This window comes from Miscanthus floridulus, chromosome 18 (assembly GCF_019320115.1).
Source record: "Miscanthus floridulus cultivar M001 chromosome 18, ASM1932011v1, whole genome shotgun sequence".
NCBI lineage: Eukaryota > Viridiplantae > Streptophyta > Magnoliopsida > Poales > Poaceae > Miscanthus > Miscanthus floridulus.
The window spans coordinates 85,768,118-85,780,289 of NC_089597.1; the positions used below are offsets into that span (position 1 = coordinate 85,768,118).

General features: G+C 41.4%; 1 protein-coding gene across 3 annotated transcripts; it reads left to right on the forward strand.

Annotated features, from left to right (window-relative positions):
- The first annotated feature begins 4,036 nt into the window (after positions 1–4,036).
- Positions 4,037–11,884, forward strand: LOC136520730 (diacylglycerol O-acyltransferase 1-2-like). Of its 3 annotated transcripts, none has more exons than XM_066514377.1 (13): positions 4,037–4,620; positions 5,992–6,072; positions 6,220–6,293; positions 6,380–6,455; positions 6,630–6,697; positions 7,504–7,627; positions 8,248–8,346; positions 8,475–8,576; positions 8,656–8,792; positions 8,941–9,022; positions 9,141–9,161; positions 9,398–9,460; positions 10,062–11,882. In XM_066514377.1, the coding sequence occupies exons 1-13, from the start codon at positions 4,345–4,347 to the stop codon at positions 10,140–10,142; spliced, it is 1,284 nt and encodes a 427-aa protein (XP_066370474.1). In that variant the 5' UTR covers positions 4,037–4,344; the 3' UTR covers positions 10,143–11,882. The 3 variants fall into 3 exon arrangements, with proteins under 3 accessions (XP_066370474.1, XP_066370476.1, XP_066370475.1); XM_066514379.1 differs by having other exon boundaries at positions 4,038–4,620; positions 10,005–11,884; XM_066514378.1 differs by having other exon boundaries at positions 4,038–4,620; positions 10,096–11,882.
- Positions 11,885–12,172: the final 288 nt, after the last annotated feature.

Genomic DNA, 12,172 nt, shown 5'->3' on the forward strand with positions numbered 1-12,172 from the left:
CTCATTTCGACCATGAAGCCTAGTAGCTCGACTCAGGTCAGGAACACGAGCAGTGGCATGCATTCTGGAGGTAGTAAGGATGTGCGGAGAGCCATTGGCATAAGTCCAAAGCGGGTTAGAGTCCTGAGCAACCTTGGTAGAGTGGTTCTCTGAGAATGCCGATCTATTCGGACTCGCGACTCCTGAATTGTGCCAAAGGTGACTTGTTTGCGACCCTGACGGGGGAAGCAGGGTTTGTGTTTAGGAATACCCCTCCAGCTGGACATGAATCGATTTGAATCGTTGTCTCTCCCGGATAGTGAGAACTTAACTGAGCAGCGGCAACGTGGATTCAATTAATTTAACGATATGGTTAAATGGATGATGATGATAATGTTGCCACAATTTATACCTGCTATGGTTATTAATGTTTGTATCTTAATCAAATGATTGCTTAGTACAGGTGCTAATATAATGACAGGTTAATGGCTAAAAGTCACTGCTAGTTTAGGTTAAGAGTTGATCATTATTACTTATGATTTTCCGTAAAGAGAAAGTGTCAGCCAGATCCACTAAATTAAGCTATGCATAATCCTTGGTGTCATTTATTTGGTTTCCAACGGGTAAGTCTAGCTAAGTACATTCTCGTACTCAGGATTTATTCCCTCTTGTTGCAGATGACCTTCTATACATGGCTTATGCAAGTATTGTCTCCACCCGGCGGGTGACGAAGACTAGATCATGGGCATGATCTCTGTTTCTCTTATCCGAATGCTTTTATGGGTTGTGATCAGTAAACTGGTATTTGTATTTGAACTCGGGTGTGTAAGTTAAACTATTTGCTTCCACATACTTTACAAGACTTGTTTTGTAATAACGATGACTCTGAGGTGTTGTAACCTAATTGCAAACCATCTATGAAATGTTATAATGTATGATATGTTATGTTGAATTACTGTGATCTTAGTTGTATCCAAGTTAGTTTGAAATCCTTCGTGGTTTCAGTTGACTACCGGGTTTATATGGGCTTAAGTGCAAGAATTTAATCGTTTCGGTGATTGATTTTATACTTGTGCTCTTATAAATTGGTCGGTTCTGTGACGGCTGGTATCAGAGCTAGATTCAACACTAAACATGTCATACGGGTATTTAAAACAAAAGATTTTGTTGTGAAAACGGTTTTCCAACTTATAGTTATATATAAGTGTTCAAAAATAAAAAAATTTATATTGTACTGGTGATCACATCCCTTGTAGCCCACTTAAGGACTTCTAGGTGGCTTATATATAATTACTAACTTGGGGGAAATTGGTTGTTTCTATTTTGTCGTCCATGTGGCGTGCTATTGCATGGGTGCCATTCGCTTAAATGGTAATGTATGGATCAATTGCCTCTACGCTAAGGTAAGTGTGAGTTGTGAGAGCATGACCATCCAACTGTCGATCTAGGGGAGAGTTAGTTGTGGTTACTAGAGTATTTACATGTTGCATACATATATATATGAAGGTACTTAATTCTAGGTACATCTGTCGGGTAGTTTGGATACCAAAGTATATATATCTAGGGATGTATATATGGAGAGTATCTTAGTTACTACTTTCATTATTAGCATTATATCTTGTTGGGTTGGGCTGTAATGAATTTTTTTGCAGGTACGCTAACAACACACCGCGTAGATCGACTAGTTACCGCTAATTGAGAGAACGTATGTATGCCACCATATATCCTGCTAGAACTTAAATTTTCTTAGGTTTGTGAGGACGTACGAAACGAGCATGCATCATATTCACTCATGTCATTCATATTGCATTACTCCCTCCCTTATAATTGCTTATTCCAATTATTAAGTTCCATCTCTCAACAAAGTAATCCTCTAACGAGAGTTGCATCCCTTTTTGACACAGATGGCCGTGCCCGTGTTTCCTCCTGGTAGCAGCACCTTTTTGGACCAGTTCGGTACGCCCACCTTGCTCTGGAGGGTGCTAAGCTCAGTTGGGTACCCAAAGGCACCCCGCTACGACTATTGGAGTTACGCGAGGATAGGACAATAGGAGAATGTATGAGTATGGAGCTATTGAGGACTACGCAAGGATAGGACACCCAGAGTATATTCGAAGACGGAGCCGTACGACTACACGAGAGAGTTACGCTAGGACTATGACGATTGAGATATAGGAATATGCTTGAGGAGTAAGTCTAGGGTTATACCCGCACTCCAAGTTGCCTGTAGGAATAGAGCTACGACGACATAGGACTGCTGTCTTAGAACTCTAATATACGATGTAAGGCCAATGGCCTAAGCTATGTAAACTCGAACCGTGTAATATGTTTTCCCCTTAGCAATAAAGTATGGTTTTTGATATCAATCTTGTTCGAAATGTGCGTATCAGCTACTGATCCAGGGACTGATACATGATGCACAGAGGACCCTAAATTAGGGGGCCGCATTGCTTGCGAGCTCCGCATCGCCGACAAACACACCAGTGATCTGATCCACACGTCACCCACCCCCCCTCTACGCCGCCGCCGCCTAGCCCCACGTTGCACGCGAGCTCTGTGCCACCGACGAGCACACTGGTGACCTCCATGCGCTGATGAGCCTCCATTGGCCAAAGTAGCACGAAGATGTTTGCGCTGAAAGAGCATGTTGCAAACATATGTTTCAAATGTTTCAGAGTTACGTTGGAAGTGTTTTATATCAATGTTATAAAAATAGACTGGGATGTTATAAAAGTAGGTCGGGATGTTGCACATGTTACAATAGCTATACACATATGTTTTCAAGTGTATGTTCCGAATGTTTCATTTGTATTAGACGTATGTTGCGAGTGTTTTATCTGGATATTGCAAAAGTAGATTTAGATGTTGAATATACATGCATATTGCAAACATATGTTTCAAGTGTTTCAGGTGTTTCATACGTATATTGCAAGTGTTTCATCCGGATGTTGCATATGTTTGCAATGACTTTCAAGTGCTTTCCAGGTGTTTTGCAAGTGTTTCAGTGTATGTTGAAAGTGTTTTAGCTGTTTCAGACATATGTTGCAAGTGTTTTATCTGAGTATTGCAAAAATAGATTTAGTGTTCCACTTGCTGTAATGGGTTCCACTTGCCGCAGCCACATGCTGCAACTGCTAGGTGACGTTCGGGCGGTGCCGGTCTGCTGTTGGGGCGCCGTTGAGCGGGCACAGACAGGCGCATGAGAAACCGAGCGCATGCATGAGGGCCCACGCAGTGGGGCATGTGAAAACGCTAGTGCTCCGGATTAGACGTCCGGGCGTTAGTAAGTCCGTATAATTTATGGACCTGAACCCGAGAGAGCATGATTCTCATCGAAGCCCTAAAAGTTATGCGATACTGTAACATTAGGATTAGATGATGGCTTGGGCTGGGCTGCAAAATTGGTAGCACCGAGAGTCTGCTATCGAAAAATATATTAAATCAAAATTATATGTTTTTAACAAATATGCAGAGTTCTTGTGAGTGCAATACTGCAATGCAAAAATATAACGGCAGAGAATACTCGAAAGACTATAATGCAAAAAATTCAAAGCAGTAATATAATAGTATTTCAACGTAGCAAACTAGCAATATGCATTTTACTGGTTATTACACTATAATAATAGAATAAATATAAATGTATTTGGGATTATTCCTTAAAAATAAATAATTATAGGTGGTGCTTACAACTGTAGATTTTCTGGAACACACAAATCTCCATCGCCAAGTTTGATTTTCTCCAGGTACTCCCTCCTGTCTAAAATAAACACACATCTTGTTTATCAAAGAATAATCCTTTTTAACCTTTAATTAAATAAATAAATATAAAAAATATACTGATATTTATGTATAATAAATATCATAGAATAAGAATGAAATATATTTTTATAATAAATTTATTTAGATATATAAATGTTGATACGATTCTCTGTATTTTAAATAATAAAACTTAAAAAATTGACTCGTTAAGAAACGATATATGCATTCATTACGAGACGGAGAAGCACGTTCCACAGGCGGGACGTGCCATCCTCAGCGCGGCTCAAGCGCTCGATGAAACGAGACCGACAGGCTGCCGCCTGCTGCGTCGATCGTCGACTCGCCCGACCGGACCCTGCCAACCAAGCCGGTGACGGAGGAGGACGCCTGGCAAGCTCGCCCGTCCACGTGTCCCCTTTTCGAGGCCGCCATCTCCGCCCCGCGCTTTTGCGCGTCAGCCGCCGCGCGGCCCAACACCCGCATCAAAACCCGCACCTCGGCTCCTCCCCTTCCCACCAGGCACCAAAGGCCGCCACCGCCACCGCCGCCCCCAAGTCTCGCGCACCCCCAAACCCCCGCTCCCGGACCTTCTGGAACCTTCCTCGCATGGCCCCGCCCCCCTCCGTGGCCGCCGCTTCCGATCGCGCCGGCCCCGGCGCCGACGCGGGCGAGTCGTCCTCCCTCCGCCTCCGCCGAGCCCCCTCAGCCGACGCCGGCGACCATGCCGACGATTCCTCCGGAGGTCGGCGGGAGAACGGCGAGCTGCAACCGCCGCCGCAGGAGCAGCAGCAGCAGCATGAGATGCTATACTACCGAGCGTCGGCGCCCGCCCACCGCCGCGTCAAGGAGAGCCCCCTCAGCTCCGACGCCATCTTCCGGCAGGTGAGGAGGCGCCAATGCATGGGCTCGTCGTTTGTAAGCGATTGCTCTGACCCCCGCGCTCGTGCTTCAATCCACGCCAGTTGCGAAGTCCTGCAAATTTTTTGTTGCTTCCAGTCAACTCTGCCTTTGTTTTTTTGTGTTCAAATCACACTTTGTGCTATCGGTGGCTAGCTTAATACTCGTCGGGCGGATTCAACGGTGGGGCGGGGGGCTGAGCCCCCTACCGAACCGGAGGCCTGGAGCCCCTTGAGCCCCATGAATTTTTAGGTAAAGTTTTATCATGACTTAAGATCGAGCTGCTGTCGGAGGTACGTTGCTGTCGCACATTTTTCAGCCCCCTAAAATATTTTTCAATGGATCCGCCACTCGTCGGTTGCCATCCCGCGTGCACGGGTGTGGATAGATTGTGCGCGTGTACTCGGACGGGCGCAATTCGTTTCGTGGGGGGCATACGCTGCTGCGATTGAGGTCGGTGTTTGCTTGTTTTGGGATCAGGGGGACCAGTGCGCCGGTGCCAGATGCATGCCAAGCAGAATTTGGCATCGGCCGGCTCAAGCAGCATACAGCAACGAGCGTAACCGTTACCACTGGAAGAGCTTTTGCTTGTTGAAACGGATGACTGGATGAGCCAATGGGTCATTGAATTCATTGTTAGCGCTACTACTATACTGATGCGGGCAGTTGTTGGGACTAAAGCCAGATGCTTCAGACTCGGAACTGCAGTGCCCTTCAGTGTCAAATGCTGACTTTTCTAACTACAATGCGTGTTATATTGTTTGTACTACTTGGCTTTCCTGCTGGGGGCATTGCTTCTCGTTGAGGACCATATAACTGTGCATCTGCATACTGCTGTATTGGACCACTTTTAAGTTTTAATAACTGATTAGCCCTCCATTTTTGAATAGGCATATTATTGGACAATTTTTCTTGTCATTGACTTATTATTTTTGTTTGCTACTCTAGGAGCCTTTTCCCAGTGTATTCTTAACAGGGCTCAAATTACAGTACAAACACATAAGATGTAATTTTTCAGTGATACTTTTATTAGACTTTGTTGTTTCTGCGCGTACTCTAAATCTATTGAAGGTAGAGTTTTAGATGAATGCTTATTTGGATGATAAATAATCCTCTGTGAGTTGCCTGAATATTTGTACATCACATTCCTCCTACACGGTTCCTGGATTACACAGTGGACAACACTTTCATAATTGAGTCCATGCAGCTTGATTATAATATCAGTATTCCATATGTCATTTTATCTTATACTTCTTTAACTGAGGGTGAATCCTTAATTTTGCAAGCCATATTTCTTGGTTGCCATGGCCCATGGAGAATTGAAGTCCTGAAACTAAGCAGTTCTTCCGATTGCAGAGTCATGCTGGTCTTCTGAATCTATGCATCGTTGTTCTGATTGCAGTCAACAGCAGACTCATTATTGAGAATTTAATGAAGGTTTATTACTTTTTTTTTCATTTTCCTCACCTTCATTTACAGATCCCTCAGTCCATCTCCTTCAGAAATACATCTGGTCTTCTTTCTGCGCATTTGTCTAGTGTAAATATGACACATTCCATGTTTTATTTAAATTTGCTGGTGCAGTATGGCCTATTGATAAGAGCTGGATTTTGGTTTAGTGCAAGATCGCTGGGTGACTGGCCCCTTCTAATGTGCTGGTACATATTTTTATCATTTTTTTATTCAGATGGGTTTCAAATAAGAGCTGTAAGCCTTACAGAAGTAATCTATCTGTGAATTGCAGCCTCACTTTACCAGTTTTCCCACTTGTTGCCCTCATGGCTGAGAAGCTGATTAGAAGAAAGCTCATTGGTGAACATGTAAGTTTGTCTCACGCTCTCTCAGGATTGTATAGTCTTTTTAGAGAAGTTCTCTTTTGTTATTTCTTAGGTATAAATGTTGAAGATTGAATTTGGTATAAAACTAGACCGTCCTCTATTCTGCATCTTTCAAGTGCCATTTTACCGTTTATGACTTCTATACACCTCTTGCAGGTGGTTATTCTACTCCATATCATTATTACAACATCTGTCATTGTCTATCCAGTTGTTGTGACTCTTAAGTAAGCATTTCTTTTCTGCTTTGCAGTTTGTTTGGATGCATCTGCTTTTGACATTCGTTGAGCTCTAGTATTTCATGGTATGGAATACATTCAATTTACCTTATTTGTAATTTGCTGTACTTCGTGGTCTGGTGGTTACATTATTGTGTCTCAAACATTTAGTCTTTCCCTTTAGTTACCTACTATACTATGCAAATTGGATGGATAAAAAGGTGGTTACATAACACTTCTATTTAATTGTATCCGGTGATTCCTCTCTATAGTAGAAAGATATGCAGCGCTTCTGCGTATTTGAGAAAAAAAGTATCTGGTGATAAAATCTCTTGCAAATGTTCATTTATCTCTAGTAGAAGAAATCCTTGCTGTCTTACTCTGTCTTGATCTGTTCACTAACTGCCATCTAATTGGGAAGATTTGTTAGTCCATCAATATTGATACACATTTTATTATGCATATATTTTTCTTTCTTGTAGCTTGAAACCCTTTTCCTAACGTGAAGCTGATCCTTCCATTGTACAACAAAAATTTGACATATTTGTTCACATTCTTGGAAGTTGAATAAAAAAACTGTAGTATTTCTGATGTTGCTGTGCAAGTAGTAGAATTTGGTTGAGTCATTTTTATTTCTCAAAAAGAGGCATTAGGAGCAAGTTACCTTTTCATCGTCTATATTGTCAGTGCTTTTCCATGCCTTATGCTGTTTAGCTTAAGTTTGTTATGATTGCCAAGAAATGTTACTTAAAAAGATAGTGTCTCATGAATGAATTCTGGATTATCAGTTCAGTCATATTACAAAAAAATTTCAGGTGCGACTCAGCAGTGCTATCTGGATTCGTGCTAATGTTTGTTGCGAGCATCATGTGGATGAAGCTTGTCTCTTATGCACATACAAATTATGATATAAGGGTATTGTCCAAAAATACTGAAAAGGTAATGCATTGACATGTTAATCTGAATCAGTTCAAATATTTTGTTAACAGGATGTACATTTCTCAAAATTGATTTGTTGACAATCAAACTTTTCTTAAAACTCCTTTTGGTGGCCAAATCTTTCTGAAGCTAGAATATGCTCCACTTCCTGTTTAAACTTCTTTCCAGTTTCATTTCCTGAATGTTTTCTATCTAGTTTCAATTTTTTCATACGATGCAATGTGGTGCCAATCAATTTATGTTACCATCAGGAGGGTCAAGCATTTTTCTTAGCTTTCATACAGTGTTTTGTTACATAGGCTGACCATATATACTCTTAGGTCATTTTTCATGCAAGTAACTACTATTGCTTGTTGGCAAAGACACAGGTTTGGGAATTTTTTCAATATTACTTAGCCACACTAAACCATGGCTGCTTCTTGGTTCTATATAGAACCAGAGGTCTGCTTTTGCAACTGGAAAGTAAAACAAACTTGCAACAACTAAAGTACAGATAAGATTCTAAAGTGAAGATAAGGTGCTATGACATAGGCACTAACTACTACTACTTATCCTAGAGATGGAGCTCCAAAATATCAAGAACACAAGGCTTATTCCTTCATTGCTATTCTTATTTTTAGGGTGCTGCATATGGAAATTATGTCGAGCCTGAGAGTATGAAAGATCCAACCTTTAAAAGTCTAGCGTACTTCATGTTGGCCCCAACACTTTGTTACCAGGTACTATTCTTGGACCAGTGCCCGTCTTTGTTTTTAATGTCTGCATTCTGCATTTCTTCATCACATCTATCTAGTTATGCCAGTGACAAAACGTGAATTTCCTGATGTCACTTTGGCATGTTATGCAGCCAACTTATCCTCGAACTACATGTATTAGGAAGGGTTGGGTGACCCGACAACTTATAAAGTGCCTGGTTTTTACAGGCTTGATGGGCTTCATAATTGAGCAAGTGAGCCTTCTATATTCCTTCAGTAACTTCTATTTATACAGAACTTTGGATTAAATTATCAATTTCTTCTATTTTGCAGTATATAAACCCAATTGTGAAGAATTCCAAACATCCACTGAAAGGGAATTTCTTGAATGCTATAGAAAGAGTCTTAAAACTCTCAGTGCCAACATTATATGTATGGCTTTGCATGTTCTATTGCTTTTTTCATTTATGGTTAGTATCTTGCTTCAGTTCAAGAGTACCTTAAATTTGTCAGATAGTGATTGGTTTATATAATAGGTCAATTGGGTTTTGACCTGCACTGGACCTTGATATTTCGTTTTCCATGGTTTTCTTGTTTGCTCTTTTGGTTTGGTTTCAGGCTGAACATTCTAGCTGAACTCCTCTGTTTTGGTGACCGTGAATTCTATAAGGACTGGTGGAATGCCAAAACTGTTGAAGAGGTGAGATGCCTGTTAAAAGCTGAGTTCGTTTCTTTCCGATTGAGAACTTTAAATAGGACTGACATTAATTATATTGTCATGCACTTTAATGCTATGGTATTTTGGGGCTCTACCTCAGTACTGGAGGATGTGGAACATGGTAATCTTCTTCTTACTTCCATCTTCAGATTGTATACCCTTTCATTTAGTTGAGAATTCCTTACTTAACGAAGGACAGTTGTGATGTTAGTGATACTCTTTTATTTAGTGGAGACTAACTAAGGACAGTTGTGATGGTAGTGACTGATAACCGCTGTCACTGAGCTCGAGATATTTGTCTAATTAATTGATATTGGTATACTTTGAGTAATTGACAATTACTCTACTTTTTGTCAGCCTGTTCATAAGTGGATCATCAGACACATCTATTTTCCATGTATAAGGAAAGGCTTTTCCAGGGTAATTGCTTCTATATGTCTACAAAACTCTACATTTGTTCTTTTTTGCTTTTGAATTCTCCAAATGCAGTTTAGTTTGAAACAATTACTCAATCCATGTATGCAAAACAGTCCCAAAGTAATATCTTTACTTTCCACATTGATGCTAATATATATAGAATTCACAATATACAAATGTTGTTCTTTAGAAAATGGGGAAGCAGGGTTTGACAGAGCATTAGCACTCAATCATCATAATAACAATGAAGACAACTGAACAAGTGGCTGAAACTGTTATGAGAAAATCAGAATAGTACTGGTCAAGAGTTAATTCTCATTACCAAATTGATTTACTATGCAAATAATATTTACTGGAAACAAATAGTGATAAGTTTAGAAGACTGATTGGATAAAGATTTTAAGTAAAACACAAAGGATATCTGGTATTGACTTTGCAACAATTTCTTCATGCTGCCTTCTGCCGACTGACTGATGTAAATTAGACAATGTGAATACATGAACATACATAAAATTTTGTGGATCTTTTATATTTTTCATTTTTGCAGAACTGACATGATTTTCTCATGCCTACTTCTCAAATTCATATTGTATCTACACTGCAGGGTGTAGCTATTCTAATCTCATTTCTGGTTTCAGCTGTATTTCATGAGGTACTGAAGTTCTTCAGAAGTCTTATTATGTAACAGTATATACTTAGTTTATGGTCTCGTTACAAAAATCATGCTCTAGGAGTCCTGTTAATTATACTCATGTGCTTTGAACTGATAAACGAGGCTTTTGGGGACCACATAGACCTATAGACGACGGGTTTGGTTCCAACGTGTCAATTGCACTCCCGGTTGTTTGGGCTTTTGGATTTTGGAATGGGCCGTCTGGACACCCATGACTGCCCCGTCTGCCGCGCATGGCCTGAACCCATGTGGCGTCTGTGTCCCACCTGACCCCACGCGGTGTTTGTGCCCCCGCCCGACCAGGCACGCTGTCTGCGTCCCGCACGACCCCTCGTGTCCGCCGGCAGCTGCAGCAGGTTGCAACATGTGCAAAACACCTCGATCTACTATTGAAATATCCAGATATAGCATTTAAAACATACGTCTGAAGGCAGACCAAACATTTGAAACATGCGTATGAAACACTCGCAAAAATACCTGAAAGACACTTGAAAACCACTGCAAAACATATGTAACTTCCAGATAAAACACCTGCAACATATGTGTGAAACATATGCAACATCTAGATAAACACACTTGCAACATGCGTCTGAAAAAACAGATAAAACATTGAAAACAGACGTTTTGCAACATACATGTACACCCATTGCAGCATATGCAACATCCCGATCTACTTTTGCAACATCCATACGAAACACTTGTAACATATCTCTAAAACATCTGAAACACTTGAAACATAGGCTTACAATATGCGCTTGCAACATCCGAGGAAGGAAGGGGGCGTGAGGTGCAGCCAAAGAAGCCCGCTCTAGGTCTAGCCACTCTGGATCTCGTGATGTCACGAGCTGAGGTCAAGCGTCGTGACGACACCAACGTCGACAACGGGCACGACCTCTTAGTGAGGAACGGCGGCATCAGTAGCACCTCGACCCGGTGAGGGATGGGGCACGGCTCGCAGGGGCGGGAACTGGGCACGGTGCACGAGGCGGAGCAGGCGCGGCAGGGATGGAGCACGTCACGGTGGTAAACGTGGCGCGGCTCAACGCGGGATGGGGGCGTCGCCGTGTGGCGGCTTGGGGCGGGTAGACGGCGCATGAGCCACGATGAGCAGAGCAAGGAGTTGAGGATTTCTATCGGCTGTCGCAGTATAGAGGAGAGAGCGTAGATGGGCCTATTGCGGGCTCAGTCGTTGTGCTAGCTCGAGAACAGTAACAGGTCGTCCGGACGAACATGCCTCGGTAGCATCAGGGTATTAGCGTTTTGGAATGGAGCACACAAAATGTACTAATCCCTCCGTTCCAAATTATAAGTCGCTTTAATTTTTTTAGTACATTTATTTTTGCTATATGCATCTAAATATAACGTATGTCTATATACTCCCTCCATCCAAGAAAGATGCAATTTTAGCACATTGTCACATTTTAGTATCTTGAGTTTGACCAATTATAGATAAAAAACATCAATATTTATGATATCAAATAAATACCATTAGATCAATTACGAAATATATTTTATAATAAATTGATTTAGCGCCATAAATATGAATACTATTCACTAGAAATTTGGTCGAACGTGAACTGCTTTTATTGCCACATAACCTATAGTTGCATTGAGGAGCAAACAAGGCCCAGTTTGAACAATGGAGAAAAGAGATGTATCAAAATTCTTGGACATGAGTATAATTAACAGGACTCCTAGAGCATGATTTTTGTAAAAGCACTAATTTGCTTGCTAGACGATAACCTTTGTAAATTGCTATACTTGCCTTGAACTTTCTTTTTAGTCAATATAGCCAACTCCTCAAAGATCCTTTGGTCTTCTATTCTGCAACTTCTAGTCTCCAGCGCTCACGTACAGTTTTCTTTCTACCCGTAGCAAACACCAAGCAACTCGAGCAAACATACAAGCAAACAACGTAGACTAAGAACAATACACCAATAGACAAAAGGCTTGAAAACAGCATGCTAAAAGAGACGGCTTGTTGCTACGGTTAGGAGAACGCAAGAGACACTAAGAAAGGAGCTACGGTTAAAAGAAAATCA

What these genes read in the sequence shown, in the direction of transcription:
- LOC136520730 (XM_066514377.1), top strand. Translation starts at nt 4,345, where the DNA reads ATGGCCCCGCCCCCCTCCGTGGCCGCCGCTTCCGATCGCGCCGGCCCC. An exon ending in CCAGTTGTTGTGACTCTTAA is followed by an intron (nt 6,698 to 7,503) that starts GTAAGCATTTCT and finishes AAAAAATTTCAG; the next exon opens with GTGCGACTCAGCAGTGCTAT. An exon ending in CCCCAACACTTTGTTACCAG is followed by an intron (nt 8,347 to 8,474) that starts GTACTATTCTTG and finishes CATGTTATGCAG; the next exon opens with CCAACTTATCCTCGAACTAC.